This window comes from Thalia democratica, chromosome 2, assembly GCF_965202585.1.
Source record: "Thalia democratica chromosome 2, ktThaDemo2.hap1.1, whole genome shotgun sequence".
Lineage (NCBI taxonomy): Eukaryota > Metazoa > Chordata > Thaliacea > Salpida > Salpidae > Thalia > Thalia democratica.
The window spans coordinates 58,304,489-58,328,704 of NC_139166.1; the positions used below are offsets into that span (position 1 = coordinate 58,304,489).

General features: G+C 32.3%; 1 protein-coding gene across 8 annotated transcripts in view; it reads left to right on the forward strand.

The window, feature by feature from the left end:
- Positions 1-23,845, forward strand: part of LOC145829919 (uncharacterized) — a 39,083-nt gene extending 15,238 nt beyond the window's left edge. For 3 of the 8 annotated variants that reach the window (XM_082937795.1, XM_082937802.1, XM_082937800.1), the window contains 52 exons: positions 84-215; positions 478-609; positions 817-936; positions 1,615-1,793; positions 1,984-2,194; positions 2,453-2,580; positions 2,779-2,926; positions 3,168-3,300; positions 4,027-4,256; positions 4,579-4,733; positions 4,900-5,098; positions 5,229-5,356; positions 5,643-5,757; positions 5,900-6,076; positions 6,387-6,506; positions 6,658-6,767; positions 6,941-7,151; positions 7,211-7,396; positions 7,533-7,712; positions 7,964-8,133; positions 8,328-8,442; positions 8,900-9,061; positions 9,360-9,538; positions 9,780-9,957; positions 10,219-10,408; positions 10,750-10,881; positions 11,036-11,170; positions 11,454-11,573; positions 11,822-11,934; positions 12,189-12,305; positions 12,515-12,670; positions 13,115-13,220; positions 13,505-13,563; positions 13,672-13,762; positions 13,830-13,939; positions 14,083-14,216; positions 14,393-14,506; positions 14,567-14,669; positions 14,910-15,050; positions 15,271-15,381; positions 15,597-15,653; positions 16,087-17,274; positions 18,278-18,337; positions 18,404-18,513; positions 18,749-18,971; positions 19,198-19,342; positions 19,662-19,826; positions 20,118-20,251; positions 20,529-20,564; positions 21,675-21,756; positions 23,157-23,310; positions 23,713-23,845. In XM_082937795.1, coding sequence (XP_082793921.1) covers positions 84-215; positions 478-609; positions 817-936; positions 1,615-1,793; positions 1,984-2,194; positions 2,453-2,580; positions 2,779-2,926; positions 3,168-3,300; positions 4,027-4,256; positions 4,579-4,733; positions 4,900-5,098; positions 5,229-5,356; positions 5,643-5,757; positions 5,900-6,076; positions 6,387-6,506; positions 6,658-6,767; positions 6,941-7,151; positions 7,211-7,396; positions 7,533-7,712; positions 7,964-8,133; positions 8,328-8,442; positions 8,900-9,061; positions 9,360-9,538; positions 9,780-9,957; positions 10,219-10,408; positions 10,750-10,881; positions 11,036-11,170; positions 11,454-11,573; positions 11,822-11,934; positions 12,189-12,305; positions 12,515-12,670; positions 13,115-13,220; positions 13,505-13,563; positions 13,672-13,762; positions 13,830-13,939; positions 14,083-14,216; positions 14,393-14,506; positions 14,567-14,669; positions 14,910-15,050; positions 15,271-15,381; positions 15,597-15,653; positions 16,087-17,274; positions 18,278-18,337; positions 18,404-18,513; positions 18,749-18,971; positions 19,198-19,342; positions 19,662-19,826; positions 20,118-20,251; positions 20,529-20,564; positions 21,675-21,756; positions 23,157-23,277 — 8,051 coding nt within the window. In that variant the 3' untranslated portion in view covers positions 23,278-23,310; positions 23,713-23,845. Of the gene's footprint in view, positions 1-83; positions 216-477; positions 610-816; positions 937-1,614; positions 1,794-1,983; positions 2,195-2,452; positions 2,581-2,778; positions 2,927-3,167; positions 3,301-4,026; positions 4,257-4,578; positions 4,734-4,899; positions 5,099-5,228; positions 5,357-5,642; positions 5,758-5,899; positions 6,077-6,386; positions 6,507-6,657; positions 6,768-6,940; positions 7,152-7,210; positions 7,397-7,532; positions 7,713-7,963; positions 8,134-8,327; positions 8,443-8,899; positions 9,062-9,359; positions 9,539-9,779; positions 9,958-10,218; positions 10,409-10,749; positions 10,882-11,035; positions 11,171-11,453; positions 11,574-11,821; positions 11,935-12,188; positions 12,306-12,514; positions 12,671-13,114; positions 13,221-13,504; positions 13,564-13,671; positions 13,763-13,829; positions 13,940-14,082; positions 14,217-14,392; positions 14,507-14,566; positions 14,670-14,909; positions 15,051-15,270; positions 15,382-15,596; positions 15,654-16,086; positions 17,275-18,275; positions 18,338-18,403; positions 18,514-18,748; positions 18,972-19,197; positions 19,343-19,661; positions 19,827-20,117; positions 20,252-20,528; positions 20,565-21,674; positions 21,757-22,129; positions 22,162-23,156; positions 23,311-23,712 lie in introns of those variants that run through there. The other 5 variants (XM_082937797.1, XM_082937799.1, XM_082937803.1 and 2 more) reach the window with 5 other exon arrangements.
- The last annotated feature ends 371 nt before the right edge of the window (positions 23,846-24,216 follow it).

A 24,216-nucleotide genomic window follows, 5' to 3' on the forward strand; every position in this document is an offset into this window, starting at 1 on the left:
ACAGCTTAAAAAGTACACGGCTGTCAGTTATAGAACTAGTGTTTTTATATTAGCTTTTGCAAATTGAAATTAAAAATTTCAAGAAATCATATCTTGCAACGAGCTGAACTGCGAGAGCCTGGCAAACGAGGAGTGTGTTGAGAACAGCGACGGTCAGGGCAGGTGCGTTTGTTCGAGCGGCTACGAAAGAAATCAGCTCGGTGGCGCTTGTACCGGTGAGTTTTTAATTATTATCAAAAAAATTGTTATGTATTTTCTATTTACGTGCAGTAAAACTAAAAAGCGTTGAAAATCAGTTTGAATTTAGTTTTGTTTCTTTACTCTTGCAAATGCATACAAAGCTTTTTCAAACAAGCCACTAACGAGGGCCGCCTCAAGTTTTCAAACTTTTATGCTTACATGCCAAACTTTCTAACCGAAAACCTATTTTTGAAACAACAATTTTATTGTTTTACAATGTTATTTTATAACGAACAGACATAGACGAGTGCAACGATCAGATACTGAACACTTGCGACCAGTTAGCGACTTGCGTCAACAAGGCAGGCTCCTTCTCTTGCCAGTGTCCCTGCGGATACGTTGACGAGTTTGGAAACGGAACTAGCTGCTGTTAGTATGAAACAAAATATTTATTTTAAGTATACATATTATAAATATATGCTAATTAAACAAAAATAAAAGCAGTTTATATTGAAAACCATCAATAGTACGTTAAGTAGTTCTAACAGTATTTTTAGACAGTATTTTTTTAAGTTAACTTGCATCTGTACTACATTAAAACAATTATTCATAAATTTTAACTTATACCTATCGCAGATGAAAACAGTTGCTTGAGTGCTGGGGATGTTTGCGACCACACATGCGTTCCTTTCAACGGCGGGTTCAATTGTGAGTGCGACGAGCATTTCGACCTTGTTGGAAACGGAACGTGCCAACGTGAGTGATTGTTGCTTATAAGTATGAAGGGTGTAAAAATTTGATATATTTAATAAGTTCAAAGCTGCAAACGATTTTATTGACGTCACAATTCCCTATGAGCTTTCTCTTTAAAACTTTGAGCTTTTTGCATACTTGGGATCTTTAATGTAGTTTATTAAGGTTAAGCTGCAGATATTTAATAAATTAAATAGTTTCTCAAAACTGCATAAGGTTACTATAAAAATGGTTTACTAAAGAATTAAACAGACTTTAACTTGTTGTTAATCAACTACATCTACCAGCATTAAGAAGTTCACTTTATACTGTAAACGTCACGAGAAGAAAATAAAATCAGAAATTCAATAAATAATAAACCACCAGGTGTTAATTTGAATCTTAAGCTCGGTGTTTTAGATAGTATAAAACAAAAAACGTGAAAATTTATTAGTATAAACCACAAAAAAAACTATTTAGTTTTACTAACTGTAGATAGTATTTAGTATTTAAAAGACTTAATGATTTGTTTAAATTACTGGTTTTAAAAGAGTTAAGAATAATACAACTTAGTAATAAAAATTTCAAAAAAAAAGAAAAATTTTAAACCCAAGTTTTGATTAACACTGATGTTTTACTGACAATCGCTCTGTTGTGTTGGTACTCACAACTCATCTGACCAAAAACTGTAACTTTTCACAGCGGTCAACCCATGCTCCGAAGTGTCGGCTGCGATGTGCACCAACAGCGACTGCTACCTTCTACCCGATGACTCGCCCCAGTGCAGGTGCAGGCCGGGGTACCAGGAATCCGAAGTTCCCGGGTTGTGCGTCGAACAAGACGGGTGCGTTGCCAACAGCTTCTGCGACGAGTCTTCATCCGTGAGTTGATAAAAAAGAATATTTTTGTTAAATTTTCTTCTAAACTAGCTTTGAAAAAGCAAGTTTTATAGATGCATCACCAAAAGTAGTTACTTGTTATTGCTTGACAAACGGAGTATCTAAAAAACTTCTTGCATTCAAAAAATTGAATATTCAAAAACACTCAAACACCAAATGCTAAATACAACAGGTTTGCGAAGACACGGACTCGGGTTTCGAGTGCCAGTGCCGACCCGGTTTCGTCCCCACGCTCGCGGCGCCGAACTACTGCTGCGTGCCGGGCGCCAACCCCTGCCTGGACTCCCCGTGCGGCAACGGAACCTGCCAGTTCTCCTTCAGCAACGCGAACATGTACGAGTGCACCTGCGACGACGGGTACCAGGGAGACAACTGCGAACGGGGTCGGTCCGACAGTTTTGTTTTCAACGAGCGTTTTGTTTAAAAGCTAGCTTGAGAAAAAAATAAAAGAAATTTTTAGTAGATGCTGTCGTCAATGCTATCATTATAGTTTGACATAAGTTATCAAAAAAAATGATTCCTAGTCCATTTATTTTATTTAATGTTTTAGAAGTTTTTTCGAACATGTTGATATTTTTATTTTATTTAACTCAATATTAGGATTTAATTCTTTGTTCCTAATTTTGTTGTTAATTATTCAGATATTGATGAGTGCTCCCAACTGCAGTCGACTGAAATAAGAATTTGTGGAGAGTACGGTGAATGCATGAACACGATTGGTTCATACTTCTGCTCTTGTCAAGACGGCATCACTGGTGAAAACTGCGAGGTAGCTTTGGTTTTCAAATTATTTTTTTATTTAGATGACTGAATCTTTGAAATCCTCTTTTTACAATGTAATCAGTATTTAAGAACCACACCATCCTTAGTTATTAAAAATAAAAAAGTTTAAGGAAACAAAAGATATCGTTTTGAGTAAATCATTGATGGCTAAAAAAAATTCCTAACCCTTTTTTTATATTAACAGGAAGACATCAACGAATGTTTGGACGATTCGCTGAACAACTGTTCCGAGTTTGCCGTTTGTAACAACACGACCCCAGGGTTCACTTGCTCGTGTATTGACATGTACCAAGTGCCCAGCAATGGTCCTTTCGACGGATCAGTCTGCCAACGTTAGTTTGTTTACTTAAGTAGGTAACAATGGAAACACAATATATGGATTTAGAAAAGTGTATCTGTTAAATAACTTTCTTGTCAATTTCATAGTCGAGTAAGCTAGTTTAGGTTTTTGACTTAAACTGTACTAAATATGGTCAAGTTTCTAGTTTAGACTTAAATAGTTATACTTCGGTCGTTATTATTGTTCTTAATAACGCATGCACTTTGAAAAAATAATTTATGATATTATTGCAGCCATCGAACTGCAGCCATTCGGACCAATGTTCGGCGATATTTTGCTCGCCAAAGGAGCCTTCAGTCCCGATGCTTTGACGCCCTTGTTCGTCAGTCAGACCGGAATACCCGTTGGTTCAACTACCTATGAGAGGTGAAAATAAAAATATAAATTTGTTACGCGTTATTAAAACTTTTATCTACTACATCTTTTATTTCAAACAAAATTGAAATCTTTTTTTGAGGTTTAGAGTTTTTAAATACTGGAACATAAGTGACCAGCAGTTATACAATAAGATAGTAATAAAACTAGATATATTTCGAGCAATTCTCATCAGTAGAATATAAAGCAAACAAGATATAAGACTTTACTAACTTATATAGTAACCAAGTAATCATAAAGTAATTAAGGATTAACAAAAGACAAAAGCAATTAGTAGCAGCTAAAATCATTTAAGTTTACTTACGTTTTAATTAATCTACATTGAAACTAAACTAAAGTTTAGTTGTTGTTACTGTTTTTGTTTGGTAATATCTTATGTTATTTTAACCTTTTAAACAATCAAGTTGCTTTTCTTTGTCATACGTTTTTTAGTAAAAACATTATTATTTTATCTATACAATAATATTTTTCAAACGCTATCTTTTATTGATCAAACAAAACTTATCATTTAAACAATACGAATGCTTTATTATGTCGTTAAGCCGACATTGTATAGCTGGCCTATAAACTTAAAACTAAGTTTATATTTTAAACTATCAAACATTTTCCTATAAATATAAATTCTTATAAACAGTAACAACAAAAATTAAAAATGTCAAATTAAAAAAAAAATTAAAGGTTGTATTTTTCGTTAATCTATTTATTTAAAACAAACAGGATTTACTTCTCATCGAACGGGTTGTTCGTGCTCCAGCCGGCCATCACCTCCACCGCCCAGTTCACCTACTTCGGCCCTCCCGCCGTCTTCTCGAGCGTGCAGGAGTTCAGGGACTTCGTTCCGACCAACCAGAACGCCCTGGTCGCTCCCTTCTGGTTCAGCATGGACTACTCGGGTCAGGACAGCAGGATCTACTACCAGTTCATACAGAGGGGCAGCGCCGACCAAGGTAGTGACTTTATATTTACTCTTGATAAAGTTTTCAAACTAATGACAAGGTAGTATTTTACAGTCAGTGCTAACTCTGTCAAGAAAAACTATGTGTTCTAAAAAGATTAAAATGTCAAGATGATACTTGAGTAAAACATATATTTTAAAACTAGCAAATAACAACTTGTTAATACTTTGTTTAATTTTAGTTGAAAAAGTTTTATGGATTCCGCTCTACTCTTTTTAAGTTATATACAGTAAAAACAATTAATTTAACATGTGAGTACACTAAGACTAAATAATTTAAAGTTACAAAGACAAAAAAAAAACTTTTATTGTAGCCGCTTTAACTCTGATGGATAATCTCAGAGACACTATTCGATTGAGCGCTGAAAATGAGACTTCATTGTTGAACTTTATTCCTCTTGAAGTTTTCAAGATCACAGTTGAGAAACTTTCTTACTTCTCCGATGACTTCCGACTACCAACCGACACTGTAAGTTTTATAAAGAAACTTTAAAGGTTAAAAATAATTTAAGTGTGCTACTAAACTTAGTTTAATATAAAATTTAGCACAATGTATAAGTGTATGTAAAAAACAGTAAAACGTATAAAATTAAAACAGAAAACTGCAAATTATTCTAATACTTCTTATTACCCAGGGTATAACCTACCAAGCGTTCCTTGTGACCGACGGACAACGCTCGTTCATGATAACCAGGTACTTGGACATGAACGCGAACAACATCTTCAACAAGCAGGCCTCCATCGGTTACGTCACTCCGAACAGCAACGAACTGCACCCTGCCGCTTTGACTTCAATCATCAACAGACCCGACCTTTTCACAGAGGAAAGCACAGGTAATGATATTCATTGTAATAATTAGACATATTAATAATCTATCTAGTAGCAATTATATCGGAAAAAAAAACAACTTCAAATTTTTTCATTATTGTTTTCAATTCATTATAAAAAATACATCAATCACAGGTGTCAAGGGAAGGATCGTTCTGAGGTTGGACAGCTTGGGCGACGTCGTCCAGGAAAGTCCCGAGCAAAGATGCCAGAGGTGGTTCGAGTCAGAACCCGATCCGTCAGAATGGCTTTTTGAGAGAACCGTAAGTTTGATGTTTGACTAAAACTGTTTCCTTAATTTTATTGTTTACCTTTTTCTAGAGATAGTCATTGCTGCTTTATAAGTTAGTTCAAATTAATGGCTGCAAAAAAGAACTACATTTAAAATATTAAAAACGGAAAGTTTTTGTACATGACAAACAAAACAGTTTTAAATTTTGTTCTGTTTTGAAGTTATAAGTATATACTTTGTGTTCTTATTGTAAATAAAAAAACCTTAAAGTATATTTTAGAAATAAGCAATTTAAATAATTTATTATAAACACCTAGGCTTGCCCACCAACCATATTTGACGTTTCAATGGACTTTTCGTTTGTTCGCCCGACCTACCTGACGGCTCCTGGACTCAGCGATGAAGTAAAAACAACCCTTCAAACGTGGACTGGTTTGTAAGACTGCTTATTCAATAATCACTAGCAATAACAATATTAAAATTATAACTTTTTATAAAAGTACATATTTACCAAACTTATTAAACTTTTTATACAAATATCACTAACAATATACTAACATTTCCTACTTCGCAGGTTCAAACTGCTTCGTGCAGCTGTTCGGAGTCAACCCCGCAACCTGCTGCTACGACCAGGTGTTCGGAAGTCTCTTGACGGGGGGATACCCGTTTGGAGGGGGACACTTCGCCAGGAATCCGGTTCCTACGCTGTCGTACTTCGACTACACTGATGCCGTCGTTCAAGCCAGCATCGGTAAGTTTTTGCATTTTATAAATTAGGATAAAACAGAATACATTAAGGGCGAAGTGTGGAATAGATCAATGGAGCAGTTGCTTTAATTACAAAAATTAAAAGAATTACAAAAATTACAAAAATTAAAAGAAAACAGTTCACCTTTTTTTCTGATGTAAACTTGAGCTAGAACTCCTATTTCGATTAAAATATTCATTGAATACTTTTGCACCACAAGCTTAAAATAGTCAACTTAAATCATACTGTTAAGAGTTTTTAGTTGTGTACAAAATGAGTTGTGATAAATTGAATTACAACCGGTTATTAACAGAGTCTGACGTTCAACCTGGAATTGACTGCTGCGTGAATTCTGAAAACCCGATCTGGTGCTTAAGATACCAGCAAAAACGACCATCAACTTCTTCTTTCGGATATTCAAGATCACGATTCGGTAAGTTTTATGTTTTAGATAAGCCATAACTACAAATTATTTAAAATTAAGTAAAAAGCTTAAGTAAATATTTTTATCAATTATTGTGTAAAACGTTTTTCCTTCCGCATAACCAATAAAACAAAAACTGACTGTGAAAATTAAATTAAAGCTTTTGGGTTCCTCGATCCGCAGATGATCACTTTGGACGACGTCAAGTACCAATACTCTGGAGTTGGAGAATACACTCTGTCCACTAACAACCAGGGATTCGATGTTCAGGTTGGTCATATAAACTGTTCATATTTATTCAAATTGCTTGAAAATAAGCTGTAAATTATATCTTAACGCTACTCTGGTTTTTCAAAATCTCGAAAACAAGATTTCTTGTGTTTATAAAAGTTGAAACTATTAATATTTTATTAAGAACTAAAACTTGAATAAAAATAATGCAGGCTCGCATGACCAAGAGCTTAGACGACGCAGGAAACGAACTTAACACGACGGTCTTCACGTCTGTAGCTTTCAGCTTACCTTACGAAGGTGGCTCTATGGTTGTTCAGGTCGATCTCGACAATTCGGAAACGAACGATTTCGACAACATGTCGGTTTCAATTGATCGAGTGAGGTTCAATTCGACTCAAGTTGCAAATTTGAATGGTGGATGTAAGTTGTAAAAATCAATTAAAATCATAGACAATTTTCTATTTAATTTAAAATTTTAGTTTTGACACAACCGACGGGAGGAAATATCATTGTTTACTTTGTATCGACTGAAGTAGCTGGGAACCCAGCATTATTGGTACTTACTAACAACAACAGCATTCCTCGAATAGCAATATACGCTACTGACAACAGACTTTCAATTCAAGTTTCTGCTCCTAACGACGTCACTTTAAGTGGTCTTTATGGTAAGTATTCGTTTTCAGCGGATAAAATACATGTTTATACTTGTTTAGGTTCGTAAATCTACTTCGTTGTTAAAGTATAGAGAAATACATGCAAAGTTTTAAATAAACGCCTTTTTACACTCATACATACTTGAAGGTTTCGCCGACGACATGGTGTCAAACGACTTCACGTTGAGGAACGGAAGCGTGTTGGATCTTTTAAGCGTCAGGTACATGCCACTAATGTCACCCAGCTCCGATGAAGAACAGAGGTGGAATAACTACATTAGTGATGAGTGGGTGGTCAGCTCCAGGATAAGGAGATTCGCCGAATCATGTGAGTTAAAGCTTTTCCTGAACATATGACTTTTCCCATAATAGTTATTTAATTTAGACTTATTATATATGAATAAGTAAGACTTAGTGTTTGTGTTAGTAAACATTATTGAAGTAGATAAAATATGTGTTTTAAATGATAAACATTGAAAAGCGTTCTAAATTTTAGTTATTAATAATCAACATTTAACCAGTTTACTAAAAATGGTTAAATTTTAAAAACATAATAATTATATTTTTTGTACCTAATAGGGCGAGTTGCAGAAGCAGAGTCATTGTTTACATACACAACCGGATCTTACGCCAGTTTCAACGATCCCAGCTTCCAGCAAGCGGACATTGTATCCTTGCTTAGATCCGTCGATCAAACTTTCCTTGATCCTGCTATTGCTAGCTGCAACTTTGATGGAAGTTTTGTTGAGGTTAGTATGTTCAAGCGTTTTTAAAATCTATAACAAATTAGCATAAAAAATTGTTACAATGAAAAATTTTCAACTAAATATTTAACTTTGATATGGTAATGTATCTAACTCTACATTCTAGTTAGTTATAAAAAATTGATAATGTACTTTTTTTAATGCTAGCTGATCAACAAAGTTCCAACTTAAATTAACAGGGAAGCGCATCATACAAGTTCACCGGTTGCATTTACACCTTGCTCAACACAAACGATTTGTCACGTGCTTCGAGCATCATCGCCGAAATAACCACCAATGAAGAGCTGAGTAGCGGTAATTAGTTAGACGTGTTAAAAATTAACTTAGAACAAATGTATGTTACGTTCTGCTAACAGATTATTTTATTAAAATGAAGAACATGCTATAAAATAAAAAAGTCACCAAAATAAGTTTGATAGAAAGATTTTTTTTTCATTTTAATAACTTACTAAATTTCTCTCTAAACATCAATTACTCTTTTCAGACAAACAGCTGTAAACAATTTATTTTGTTGTTCTTGAAAGCATTTATCGTTTTTCTGCTGATAAATAAATAATTAACGCTATAATTACAAAATTGAACAGCTTTTAAAATATTTGAAACTATAGTTTATATGTATAAAAAATCGCTAATTTCTAAACTGAATCATAAATAATTATTAAACTTTAAAAAAATAGACAGTCTATGTATCATTAACGAACTGAACTTTGAACTTGACTCAAGAGAATATCTATCATCAATTTCTTTCCAGGCAACACGGCACCATCGTTTGATGCTGAGAGAATCACGATTCGAGTGAAAGTCGGCCAACTGTTCACGCTTCAGTTGAATGCTTCTGACCCTGATGAAGGTGACGTCATCACTTACCTCATGACTGGCGACGCAGCTTCGGAAGCCACTCTCAACTCGACAAGTTAGAACTTGCGACTTGTACTTTTGTTTAAAAAGTAAATAACAAAAAAAATAAATTTATTAATTTCTTTCATTATATTTTAAAGCAAACTCAGTTTCCATAATTTCTCCTCTAGAAGTGAGACAATTTTATTAGTTTTCAAAAATCAAAACATTTAACAATAAAATATAGGCTAGTTTCAGTTTAACTTACAACAAACCTTACTATAAAACGTTAAAACAAATAAAAACATTTAAACGATTATTATTAAAAAAACAATTTCAATTATACTATTTTGATTATGAATGTATTCTTTAAGGTGGTCTCTTCTCATGGACTCCCGTCTCATACGCAACGCCAACAAGTCCACTGACCTTCTACGCTGCTGATGCGAGAAACCAAACTACAAGACTCATTGTCATAACTGAGCTTTGTGGATGCGAGAACGGAGGAGGTTGCAACTTTGAAACCCTCGTCATCAATCAAGCTGACTTCAGGGTTGGTTGAAAAAATTACACCAATTTTAAAGTTTTTTTCTGTGTGGGGATAACTTTGTTTTAACATGTTGACTTAAATTTACACTTAATTAGTATAGTGTTAAAGTTAAAACATTAGTTATTAGTTTTCATAAATGTCATTCAAACATCTTATTGTTTTCAAACACAATGTACATCAGTAATGCATCATAGTTCATTTTATTTCACAAAGAAAATATTAACAACCCGATATTAAATTCCAGCTTGCATCTTGCGATTGTCCCGAGGATTTCGGGGGCGCTGTGTGCAACGAAACAATTTCAGGGTGCTCTATAAACCCCTGCTACCCCAATGTTACCTGCACCGACACCGCAGGGGGAAGGGAGTGTGGAGCTTGCCCGGACGGATTCTCCGGTAATGGTGCAGTCTGCTACGAAGATCGTTAGTTTTCTATCGTTTTGTATATAAATATATGTATATACAAATTTGTCTAAAGCTTTTATGAAAAAAAGATAAGAAAAAATAGTTTCGTAAACCATCATTCTAATAACTTTATTATATAAAGTATTTCATTTAAGAAGACAATACACGATTTTCACTAATAGTATCAACAACTTTAAATAAAAAACAAACAAACTAATAGCAGTTTTGTCAACCGACCAAGCCAACAGTTAAAACTTACCGTGCAATTTTTACTCACAGCTTGCTTGAGCAACCCGTGCAGCCAGGAGTGTAAGCCGGAGAACGTCGTGGCAGGAACTTTCGCTTGTTCCTGCCAAACCGGATACCAGCTGGCAGGCGACAACGTGACGTGTGATGACGTCAACGAGTGTGACGCAACGCCGTGCAGCAACTCAACCGAAACTTGCTTGAACACCATCGGCAGCTTCCAGTGAGTTTGTTGTAATGGCTCTTAGAAAACTATTTACTGCTTGAATAGGACTAAAATTTGAAGATTATATTGATACTCTTTTAAAATACTGGTAATGTTTTAAAGTTTCTATTAGTAAGAATTTTTAACAAATCATATTTTTTTACCGAACTATAAACAACAGATATCATTTGTCTAAGTTAAATTAACAAGCAATAATGTTAACTTTGAAAGATAAACCAGTTTATTTTGTGTTATAATAGACTGTCTTTGGAAAAATACTTATTTACAAACACTCTGCACAGAATAATCAAAAACTTGTGCAACAAAGTGTGTCTTAAACAGTCTTATAATTTATTTAGGTGTCTGTGCCGTCCAGGATACAACGTATCAGCAATGGAAGAATCATGTGTTGATATTAACGAGTGTCTTGAAGACCTGAGTGAGTGCAACATCGCAACAACTTCTTGTGTGAACGAACCCGGAACTTACTCGTTAGTACTTGTAAACTAGTTAACATCATGTTCATTATTTAAGTTTTATCTTTACACAATGTCAGTGTACAGCAAATCATAAAGTAGCTTTATGTATGTTTGTGTGCATCTTTAAATTTTATTTTCTATACTTATTTAACAATACTTTTCACAGTTGTAAATGTTTGGACGGATTTGTGCCTTCATCGAGCAATCAGACTTGTAACGACATAAACGAATGTGAAAGCAACGTCACAAATACTTGTAATCCATCCAACAGTGAATGTAACAATCTACCTGGCTCTTTTGAGTACGAGAATTTGTAAATTAAAAATAAGTTTTGTAAATGATTTATTTAGGTTAAACTTACGAAATAAAGGACATTACTATATTTTGTAGACGTTTTCTTTCTTTTTAATCAAAAAGACCAAACATAGTGAGTTTCTTTTTAAACTATTTAAAAAAATATAATGTTATATATTACATTGAAACAAAAAACACAAAATTAATGTAAACATTTACAGTTTTTTAAAAACACAAAAGTCTACATATTCAATTTATACTTGAAATTCAATTATCTAATGTCAACTCAGGTGTGTGTGTTTGGAAGGATATACGAAGGACAATGTGTCTGAAACTTGCGTTGATATTGACGAGTGCGAACTTGAAAAGTGCGGAACCGCAATCTGCATCAACTTTAGTGGAGGATACAAGTGTGTTTTAATTTTTACTAAAAAATCTTTATAATTAAATCTATTAAAATATTTAAAATAATTTTAAGTAACAACCTTGTGTTTTTTATAGTTTTCAGTACTTACATATAGTTTAAATTTAAAAGTAAGTTCTTTAAAATGCTGGTCAGTTTTGTAGTACGTAGAAATAATAAAAGTATCAAAATCCAAGTTTTCTTGCTTATAACATGCTAGCAGTTATTTTATACAAAAACGCCAATATATTCCAGTTGCACATGTATCGAGGGATTCACCTTCAATGAAACAGCCCTCAGTTGCGATGACAACGACGAATGTGTGGTTGAAAACGGTGGATGCAGTCATATTTGCACTAACTCACTAGGTTAGCTTATAAGTTGAAACAAAAGTTAAATACTTTTAATTAAGAGAAAACCTCTTGTAAAATATATTTTACAAAAAGGTACTGCAAACTTATTTAGTTGTTCAAATTTTTGACAAATTTCGTTGGCATCGATAGTACATTTTTTTGTAGTATATTAAAATAGTTAATTCCTTCTTTTTTATTTTGATTACCCTAGACTAAATTAAATTTAAGTCTTATTTTAAAATACAACCGACAATACAAATGTTTTGCAGGTTCTTTCGATTGTAGCTGTCCAGAAGGGCTGAGGCTTTCTTTGGACATGAAGACTTGCACAGACGTTGACGAATGCGATGGATCTCCTTGTCAGCAATTATGTGCAAACACTGAAGGTTCGTTAGTTTAAACAAATACTTGTAAAACGCTTATATTAAGTAATTTTAGCTATGAGTTATATAAACCGTAACATTTTTCAAATAATAAAATAATATTCTTTGCATAATTATAATTTTGTGGTAAAAGTCCTTATAAGACCCGAACCAACTAACCTAGGACCTATATAACAAAAATAAATACTAACAACTTGCATTAACGTTTCAAGGTTCTTACGTGTGTTCGTGTGAGGACGGGTTCCTGCTGGTTGATGGCGTGAACTGCGAAGCAAACGTCACGTGTTCCAACGATGAAGCGCAATCATGCGTGAATGCGGCATGCAAGAGGAATGAGGAAGCTGAAGTCGTATGCGTCTGCAATAATGGTACGAATAGTTTGAACAACTTAGATTAGATATAGTTCGAATTTTTAAATCTTCAATAATGCAGAATTTAAGTACTTTTTATTGATTTTGCTCAGTGTCGAGTGAAAATTTAGTTTTATTTAGACTAATAGATATTTTTTAGATAACAATGGTTTTATTAAATTTGTGTACTTTCAAGAATAAAACTTTTAAGAATTCAACACTAATTATGTCTTACTATTAGTCCTTATAAACCTGGTAAAGGTTTTAAAACTTTCTTCTTTTATCTTTAAAAAAAATAAGTTCAAAATTACACTACATTTTCTAATACATACTACCATTTTTAGTTTTAAGATAATAAAACTTATCTATAAGTAACTAACTAAGCAAACTCCTTTTACTATAAGATTATGTATGTTTGAGTTCTTTCAATCGTAACAACACCATGATAAAATAATTTTAAAGGGTACGAACAAGTGAATGCAACATTCTGTCAAGACATCAACGAATGTAACGGTAATAACACTTGCGATGCAAACGCACTGTGCACAAACACTGATGGTTCTTATGAGTAAGTTTGCATTTTCTTTTGCCGGACAAAAACACTCTGTTGTTTTTAAATTAATTGACTGTTTAAAAAATAATATCAAAAACTATTCTAACTTAATTTTTCCGGTTCTAATTTTTTGAACATTGCTAGTTTTTTAAGAAAAAGTTGTTTAAACGTTAAATGTTTATTGGAATCAACTTTTAAGGTGCCTTGTTTTGGTACTGATTTCCTTAACCATTGCTCATATGTATAAGTAAAATATTCTAATGATGCCGAAAAATAAAAATATTTAAAAAAAATCACAGGTGTCAATGTAACGAGTACTTTGCCTCTCGGTCTGAACCAAGCGGAAGGGTTTGCACAGGTAAGAGCAGCAAAAACGCCGTTAAACTTTAACAAACTAATAAGTTGTACATGCTATTTTACAAAAGGCTAGTAGATGAACAAAATTGAATACATTTAATTTTAACAGAGCTCACGCCGCCAGTGGTCGCTGTTCCGGTTGTGGTTTACAACAACGTCACCATCACGTGGAGCTCCGTGTCCGTCGGACAGTTCTTCGAGTGAGTTTCAAGAAATAATATTTTCCACCAGTTAAGTTATTAGGAGGTATGAATTTATTTTTTTCAGCATCTACCTGCAGCTGGACGGAATTGAAACTCGCCTGTTCGAGCAGAGGCTCAACTCGACACAGACTTCGATCACCTTCACCGGTCTCGACCTCTCTTCAACGTACAGATGTAAGCCTTTTATTTTGAATCATTTTATTTTAACTAAGTTGATTAAGAAGCCTTAAATGCATAAAACGAAAACAGTTTTATTAAAAATCGTGATTTTTAAAATAACTAAAATATTGTTTAATAAGCTACTTTATTTTTATCAGTTTTTATTGTGACTGCTTTTGGTGAAGCCTTGAGCAGACCCGCTCAGCAGTCTTTCAAGACTCCCGAAGGTCTCAGTCCACCGACATTCGAGAGCATTAACCTTGTTGAAGATGTTACTAGCAATAGTATCACTGTGAGTTTTAATAAATGCTTGTATCTTTACTCCTTTTTGGTGATATACCTTTTTATTTTTTCTAGAAATTTAAAAACCTTCTCTGATGTTAAAATTTGTTAGTAGTTCACTTTAAACAAGAAAAATCAAGTTTGTTGCATTTATTTATGTTACTTTTTTTTTCATTCTCGCTTTAGGTGAGCTGGGTACTTTCGGAAACATCTCCTGCTATAGGATTTAGATTGAATGTTACAGAGGAAATTTCAGGAGATCTAGTCAGACAAACCGGTCCTTCCATTGGCGCTAAATCCGTTAGTTACAACGCTTCTATGCTACTATGTTGCTAATAAATTAGTTATTTTTATTCCTAGTATACCTTCGATGAATTGAGTCCTACAACTCTGTACCGTTTCTCAATTGCAAGTTACGTTGGGGAGGAAGTTAGTGAAGTTAGAACAGTCACACAGTACACAGGTTTTTAATATTTTTCTGGTTTTTAGTTTTGTTTTATTTCGTAAAAAAAAATTGGCAAAAACTTTTGCAGTTAATCCTTTTAATATCTTGATATTTGAAGAAGTACTTTTAGCCAGTTTCAATTGTCTTACTTTCACTTGTCATTAAAATACAAACTTTTAAATAATAACTTGAGAATTTATTTTCAGACTTGCTCTTCATGCAGTACAGCTAAATAGTTTATTTAAATTATCCAAACAGCTCCCGAGGCACCGACGAATCTTGTCATAACAACTGACTCGGTCGTTTACACGAACGCTCAGCTGTCATGGTCAGCACCAGTTAACGGTAGCGTTGACAGTTACCTGGTCAGTACAAGGCCCGAGGTTGAAGTTTCTGTAGGTAAGTGTATGATGTGTGAGTCACTTAAAAAAACTAGTAAGGAATTTTCGATTCATTTAACTTTTCCTAAAAACTTTTATTATAAAGTATTATTTTATAGTTCAAAAATTTTTATATAGTGTTTTTTTACTTCAAGAGTTTTGTTTTTTTTCAAGTATATTGAATCAATGAAATCAATTTCAACTACCTTATAAGAAAATTTATTCAAATATTTTTTCAGACAACAACTCGAGAACAGCAAGTATCGTTGGTCTTGTGCCAGGCCGAACTTACTCCTTCACCGTTACTTCTTTTTTCCAAGGAATTGAAAGCGCGGGCGCAGTACTAACACGTGAGATTTTTTTTAAAGTAAAATCTAAGCTTATCCAAAATATTAAAACACACAAAGTTATTTACAACGTAAAACACTAATTGATTCGTATATTGACTTTCTCAAACTGCAAAAAACGTACTACTTATACGAAAACGTGCTTAAATAAACAAAAACAACGAGTTGTTAATCGGTTGGATAATTTTAACCTACAACTGTAAATACACATTTAACAGATGTACTTCCAGTTACACCCACTCCTGTTACAACTACTCCGGAAACAACAACAGATGGTAAGTTTTGGCAAGTAAGAATAACAAAACAGAGTCTTTAGAGAAATCGAAGAAAAAATGTACAATTTATACTTTAAATAAATGAATTAAGCAATTGTTTGAACTTAGTTTAAAAACATTGTTCTAGAAAAAAAAAATTTAATGTTGGGGTTCTTTTGTGATGAATAAGACAATTTGAAAAATTAAAAGTAAAAACAGTTGCACAAAAAACAAACTAATATCTTTCAATTTCACAATATAAAAGTCAACAACTTAAACTAATGTTCAGTTATACATTAGTATTCAAACTTTATATAATAGACATAAAAAAAAAACAATTATGAGTTTAATTTTAAGTTTAAAAATTAATCATAAAGAATTAAAAATGAACTTAAAAACAAGTGTAGTGATAATTAACGCCTTCAAAAAACTTTACACCTCATAATGACAATAGGACCTATTATAATCACAACAACTGAGGATCCTTTGGTTACCACGACAACTGAAGAACCTGTTGTTACTACGACAACTGAAGAGCCTATTGTTACTACGACTACTGAAGAACCTGTTGTTACTACGACAACTGAAGAGCCTGTTGTTACCACGACAACTGAAGAACCTGTTGTTACTACTACAACTGAAGAACCTGTTGTTACAACGACAACTGAAGAACCTGTTGTTACTACGACAACTGAAGAACCTGTCGTTACTACGACAACTGAAGAGCCTGTTGTTACTACGACAACTGAAGAGCCTGTTGTTACTACGACTACTGAAGAGCCTGTTGTTACTACGACAACTGAAGAGCCTGTTGTTACTACGACAACTGAAGAGCCTGTTGTTACAACGACAACTGAAGAGCCTGTTGTTACCACAACAACTGAAGAACCTATTGTTACTACGACAACTGAAGAACCTGTTGTTACTACGACAACTGAAGAACCTGTTGTTACTACGACAACTGAAGAACCTGTTGTTACTACTACAACTGAAGAACCTGTTGTTACAACGACAACTGAAGAACCTGTTGTTACTACGACAACTGAAGAGCCTGTTGTTACTACGACAACTGAAGAACCTGTTGTTACTACTAACACTGAAGAACCTGTTGTTACAACGACAACTGAAGAACCTGTTGTTACTACGACAACTGAAGAGCCTGTTGTTATAACGACAACTGAAGAACCTGTTGTTACTACTACAACTGAAGAACCTGTTGTTACAACGACAACTGAAGAACCTATTATTACTACAACAACTGAAGAACCTGTTGTAACTACTACAACTGAAGAACCTGTTGCTACTACAACAACTGAAGAGCCTGTTGTTACTACGACAACTGAAGAACCTGTTGTTACCACAACAACTGAAGAGCCTGTCGTTACTACGACTACTGAAGAGCCTGTTGTTACAACGACAACTGAAGAACCTGTTGTTACTACGACTACTGAAGAACCTGTTGTTACTACGACTACTGAAGAGCCTGTTGTTACAACGACAACTGAAGAACCTGTTGTTACTACGACTACTGAAGAACCTGTTGTTACTACGACTACTGAAGAACCTGTTGTTACTACGACAACTGAAGAGCCTGTTGTTACCACGACAACTGAAGAACCTGCGGTTACCACGACAACTGAAGGTACTGGTTAAGACTAAGGATGCACTTGCGGCTGCATGAAGAAGTATTGGCACACTTACTACAAAAGCTTGGTATCAAAATTAATAAAATCTAACAAAGGATTATTACAGATTGTTTGTTTTAACCACTAACAAAAGTTTTGTGTTCGCACTGATAAGCATGAATTTTTAGATGGCTAGTTTTAACTTTGTTTAACTTTGCCAGCTTAAAGTTGTGTTTTTACTAAAAAGTAGTTGTTAGATTTTTTTTGTTAACATAGATTAGTTTTACAGGTTTACTTCGTTGAAAGAGCGCTAGTGTATAGTAAGCTTTGACAAACATAAAACAACATTGATTACACTAACACTACAATCAGTCTTAACATATTTTCTAAAATTATTTGCTTTTTATACTCGTGACCAACCAAATGTTTGTTACAACTTAATGTATGTTTGTGTTCATGTGCATATCAAATTTGTTGTAAACACTTGCTTTTAAATGCATCCATGAATTGTGAAAAATAAGTATCTATGACGTTTAAGTTTTACTATCTACTTTTCAATCTTTTTTAATGATTTAGTAAAAAAAATTATATTAAATTTTAAATAAATTATCTAAAACAAAAACTCCAAACAGTCTACATATTAAGTTTGTTCATGTTCTTGAAACAATGCATGTTTTTATAAAATTTTGCTTAAATGAAAAATTTTTGTTTCCATAAAAAATAATAATACACAAATACTGCAACACTGAAAAGCTACTTGAAACTAACAACAAAACAAAACAAACAAAGCTAAATTTTAAAATAGTGAATTTTTTTTTTAATATATATAATAATTAATATATATATAATATTTTTAAAGATATTCTTCTGTGAATTTTAACAACGTTGATTAAATTGTTTGCCAAAATCAAAAAATTAAGTGTAATTGCAAGTCTGTCTGTGTTATGTTCTACTTGTACTATTTTAATAAAGTTTACACTTTTTTTTCTGTGCACACCTAACCTTACAAAAACATCTTAGTAACTCCGGCTCCAGTCGTCTGCTCAGGATTTGAAGTTGCCCTCAACGGAACGTGTGTCGGTAAGTTTCACTTTTAACTATTTTTCTTAAACTTAAAACAATCACTGTCAACTTTGATGCTTGCAGAAACAAGCCGGTTCGAACTCACCATTACTTTCGATTCGACTTTCGACGAATCTCTCACAAACAGCAGTTCGAGCGGATACCTCGATTTCCTCGCCCGCTACAATCAGCTGGTAATAAACTAGAAAAAATATAACCTAGATATATATTAAAATCATTAACGTTTTTATTGCTGTAAAACATAAAGTCTAATCGACAGCTTTAATTTGTGTGTACAAGCAAACTAAACTTCACTGTGCAGTCTATTGAACAAAAGTAGAAAAAAACTTTTGAATAAAACATATAAATTATACTATTATTCGGACTGTCACTCTAACTTCCTTACTATACGACAAAAACTAAAAACAGGTGAAACAAATACTCGACACGCTCAACCTCAGCTACGTCAGCATCGACTCCGTGACTCTGTCGAGCGGAAGCGTCATAGCAACGTCTGACGTCATGGTCGTCAACGACGATTCGTTCACCACCACCGATGACGTCATAAGAAATATCAACGAGACGTTCGTCAACGACCCGGCTACTTCCGGTTTGGCAGCCAGCATCAACGCGGTCGCTGTTGGCGTCATGGGTTTGTAACTATATATCGTCTATTAGAACTTGTGGTTCTTAATAATTTATTTTCTAGTTCTGTTTTGCTTTCGTAAGCGTTAACCTAAACCGATAGAGCTGTTTATATAAACAACTAAACTAAATACATTCAAAACTTATAATGAATAAAATTAATATTCGAAATCTATTCAGTTTCAAAAAATAAGATTTTTTACTGTTCGCTACTAAATCTAAAACGTTTCCAGCAATTGACGAGTGTTCAAGCTCTGATGCCAGATCTACGTGCAACTCAACTTTCGCCCAATGTTCCAACACAGACACCTTCCCTAATTTCGCTTGCAGCTGTAAGGATGGGTACACAGACCTTGATACCACCAACCCCGGTACAAAGTTGGTAAAGTTTTTGCTTTTTATTGCTATTTTTTTACCTATTGTTTAAGACTGCTAAGTTAAGACCTGTTAAGTTTGGTATAAAGTAAAATCTGTAATACTATTACTTTTTTGATCAATACTACTTTTTATAGATTATTTTTATTTATTTTGTACTTGTTTAGAAAGTTATAATAAGAGGTTGAAACGTAAGCAAAGTCTTTATTAGATATAAAGTTATAAGATAAAATATTAAAGTGCTTTATTTTCTAAGCAAAAATATTTTGTGAGTTCAAAAACTATTTTAGAATGCACATTTAAAACAAAACTTATTATTCAGCTGTGAGCTGACGCCCGTTGCAACAACATCAGAACCAGTAGAAACAACATCAGAACCAGTTGTAACAACCACTGCACCAGAAGCGACACCTTTTATCACTACAACTACTCCACTGAGATGTCCTGATGGGTTCCGTGACAGAGACCCAGAAAATCCCGGAACAGAGTAACTTACATTATTTTTTGCGTTAAAGTTATTAAATTTTTGTTCTATCATGGCGTATATACTTATGACATTGTTTGTTTTGATAAGAATTTTTAAATATAATTAAGTGCCTTTTTAATTCTAAACAATTGAAGTAAGTTAAAGGCATTTTGAGTAGTATTTTTCCACTTGTAACCAGTGTATATAACTAGCTTTGTATACGCGAACAACTCTAAAACTTTGCCATGCACTTTATTTACTACGAGCACTAAACATAAACGCTTATGAATCAAACTGTCAAACAACTTTCAGCTGCGAGGATCAGTGCTTGTTGGACGGAGCTGACTACTGTCAGAACGGAGCGACTTGCACGAGGAGGCCCGCCGAAGAGAACCCGGTGTGCGTGTGCGGTACTTGGTACACTGGCGACCGTTGCCAGTCACTCAGTGAGTTCAATTGGACTTTGATAACTTTTAAATTAATTAGAAAAATCCTAAAGTATTTAAAAGAGTAAGTCATTGAATTTAAAAACTGTTATAAGCAAAAAGAATCAGGCACACTTGTGACCGCTGAAAGCTATTTTATTGAGTGTTTTTGAACATAATATTTAGAACGTGTTTTATATAAAATAACTTGTTCCAAAAAACATAAAATCTTTAACTAGTTTGGAAATAAAATAAGTTTGTGAAAAAACACTTGTGAACTAACTAAACGTATATTTAGTAAGTACAGCCGCCCTATGGACATTTGGAGTCAGAGGTCAGAATTTTTTTGTGTGAAATCATCATTCACACATTATAGATAAATTCATTAAGTTTATCAAACATACATACATATATATATATATATATATATATGTATACATCTATATATCACATTTTGTCATTAGTTCGAGCATTTGAGTTTAGGGACTTCACCTAGCCTACAAATATTCATATAGTATAAACGTATTAAAAGTAAAGTAACTAAAAAAAAATAATTTCGTTTACGTTTTAAAAGCTTAAATGCATATGCTGCTAAAAATTATTTTTGAAATGATGTAAAACTAGATAGTTAATCTAAAATATGTTTGAAATTGAATAAATTTCAACAAATTTACTTTAAACTTTATAAGAATAAATTTATCTTAAATATCTTCTGAGCTTTTTAATAACATAACGATCACAGTTCTTTTTTGGGTTTTTATTAACTAAAGAGTGCTTGTTTCATTTTGTTACTAACCCACTAACATTTCTTTTATAAAATACTAAAAGCATTCTATAAAACCTTTTGATAATGTAAAAAAGTTAGCCGTTTAACATTTTTTCTTCTATTATTTTAAACTTAAAAAAAAGTGATAAGTGAGACGCTATAAAGCTGTAAACGCATATACTTGTTCTAAATCAATGTACATTTTGACTAATTAAAGGAACTGTGCACGTTTAAAACGATTGCTTCAGCTTAAAATCAATTATTGTGTTTTTGCTTTTAGAGTCTCGCTAATCATCTAAGCTTTTTAATGATGCGAGAAACTATTTTTTTAAACTTTTATTTACTATTTTCTGCATACTACTAAAACATTTTGTTCCTTTTTTAAATTTTACTGTTTTTGTTAACATTCATTTACTTACTAACAAATATTGTATTTAAGTGTTAGATTTTTTTGTGTGTTTTAAGTTTTTTAAAACATATATTTAGTTTTTGCTTTAAAAAAATAAATTAGAAAATTTTTAAATCTTTGACCTCTTTTTGTTTGTTTTAACTTTTAAACACATATAATCAAATTTTTTTTGTCTTACACTTTCAATTTTTTTTATACTAAATGCACGTTTTTTATAACTCTTTTTCTTACGACTAACAAAACTTTCAATTTTCTCGTTGACCCTACAGACCCCCTGCTGATCGGGCTGATATGTGGACTGGTGGTAGCTGTGGTTGTTATTCTCATGCTCACTGTTGCCGTCTGCACCAAGTAAACACAAAACTTCCAAAAATTCCGCCAAATTTGTAGTGGCATAGATGCTATAGTGCTTTGATTGAATTAAATTGCTCTACACTTTAGAAAGTCTTGTAGATTTAGTGCATGTTGTTTTGAGATTTTACTATTTACTTACAATTATTTTTTAACATTTAATTTGTTTAAAAATTATTCTAATAAAGTAATCATAGATCTACTTGCAATAATTATGATAATTACTTTCTTTACTGTTATATACTTTTTCATTTTAAATAAAATCGTACTGAAGAACCAAAAAACTAAACCAAAAGTTAACAAAAGGAATAAAGATAATTTTTACTAACAATCTTATTTCTAAGGTATTAAAAAAATACAATTTTCGCGACAGACGACGGCTTATAAAAAATAAAGATATTTGTTTTAACCAAATACCAAAAACTACCAAATAGGTTTGTTTGAGTGTGTATTTTTCAAATTTGAACTTTGTCTTTAAAAATGCAAAGATTGTAGTTAAACCCATATTTTTGAATATATATAATTTGTGCAAACATTATTATTATTTTATGCATAGAAAAAAAAACTTTTATTGTAACAAAAAGTTTTAATGCAGTTTAGTAGCATGAATTAGTAATTGTCACAAAAAAAAAATTGAAAACTTAAGTTTGTTAAAAAAAACTAGTAGCTGTTTTTTCTTTAGTATTTTTCAAAGTTTTTAAACATTGTAGTATTTTTTATAGTTAAAAATAATTAATTGTTAAATCCACTTGTAGCAAATGGTTTTACATAATACAAATGATAAAAAATGTTTTAATTTTAAATTACAACATCTTTTAAGTCATAGTAACAGAAAATTCATACAAAACTTAAAATATCTTCTATTTGACATTTTTTAACCTGAAATAGTTATAAAACCGTCTTTAACAACTTTATTTTTCATATTTCACCAGTATTAAAAAAGCAGTTTAGCATAGCATTAAAAAAAAAATTTAGTAGTTTTTATTTATTTTTACCTACTTATTTGTATCATATATTATATGTTGCATATACTATAGGTGTGTTGCATATACTGTAGATTTAAAAAAAATTCACAACAAGTCTAAATTAAATAATAAAAATATTTAGCAAGCTTTTAGACGTACAAAACTAAATTCCATCCCCACATCACTTTCTGTTTTTTTATTTAAAAGCAGCTAAACACGAAATAATTATTAATTATAGTAAAGTATCAATGGTTGTTTATTTTAACAAACTCTTATGATTCTTAGCTTTCAAAGTACAAAAAAAAATTCTTGTTGACTATTTCTGAAAGTTATTTTGTTGTAAAATTTTAGTAAGTTTAATTAAGCTTTGTATCAATTTTTTCATAGAAGAAAAATCTCAATAATTTTTAAACACAGTATTTTTTTCTCCACCAGACGGCGCGCTCGTAGCAGGAGTAGTTATTGGAATCCTGGCAGGAATTATCGTCATCGTGGCCATTATGGTGGTAGTGTGGGTTCGGGTTATTCGGACCGATTCCACCGCCTTCCTGCATGATGACACCACCAAACAGAGAGCTCAGCTTTACAGGTATGTTTGTTATATATACATATTTTTTTTTGGATTGTTTCGATGACTTTGTATATGTTTTTATGGTGTTTTTTATCATCTTTTTAATTTTTATATTTTTTCAGTTTGTATACAAAATGTTTTATAAGTCTTATACTCAATTGTTAAGCAATATAAATCCTTTTGTTTGGCTGAAGAACTTTTGACCAATTTAAAGTGACAAAATCAAAAGTTGTCAAAAGCTTAAGAAATTTTAAGATAAACGGTAATAATTAGAATTATGTTTTACCATAAACTTAGCTTAAAATTTTAAAGTTATTTTTTGGAGTCAACTAAAAAATATTGATTGTAGGCAAAACCGTTAACTTAAATATAGAAAATTTAATTTAAACTCAAACAATTATTAGAAAAGTTTTTTTTTAGGCCAGCCGATATCAACGAATCAGGAAACGTCAAAACTGTTTCTCATCGTGACCTGGTGTGAACGAGCTTTTGAATTTACAACAATTCCCACTAATTCTGTATATATCTAAATTTCAATAAAATTGCACACTTATTCACGACTCATTTTTTTATAAGTAAAGTGTTAGTACATTTTTAAAATGAGCTAACCTATACGAAAAAAAGGAAAAAACTAAAATTAACTTTTCTATAATTAAAAAAAAATTTGTCTTTCCTAAAACTTTAAATACTTATAAAAAATAAACATTTTCTTGTTTTACTAAGTTTTGTAACTGTATAGTACTATACTTCTAAGATTCTAACATTTATGTTTTCAAAAGTATAAAAAAAAACTTCTGACAACCTGCAACTTACTTAATTTGTTAAAAGAAACAACTCCCTTGGTAAAAAGTGATGTTTTTGAATTTTGTTTGAAACAAAAACTTGATTTCGTATAGCTAAAATAGCTCAGTTAGGAAGTTTATA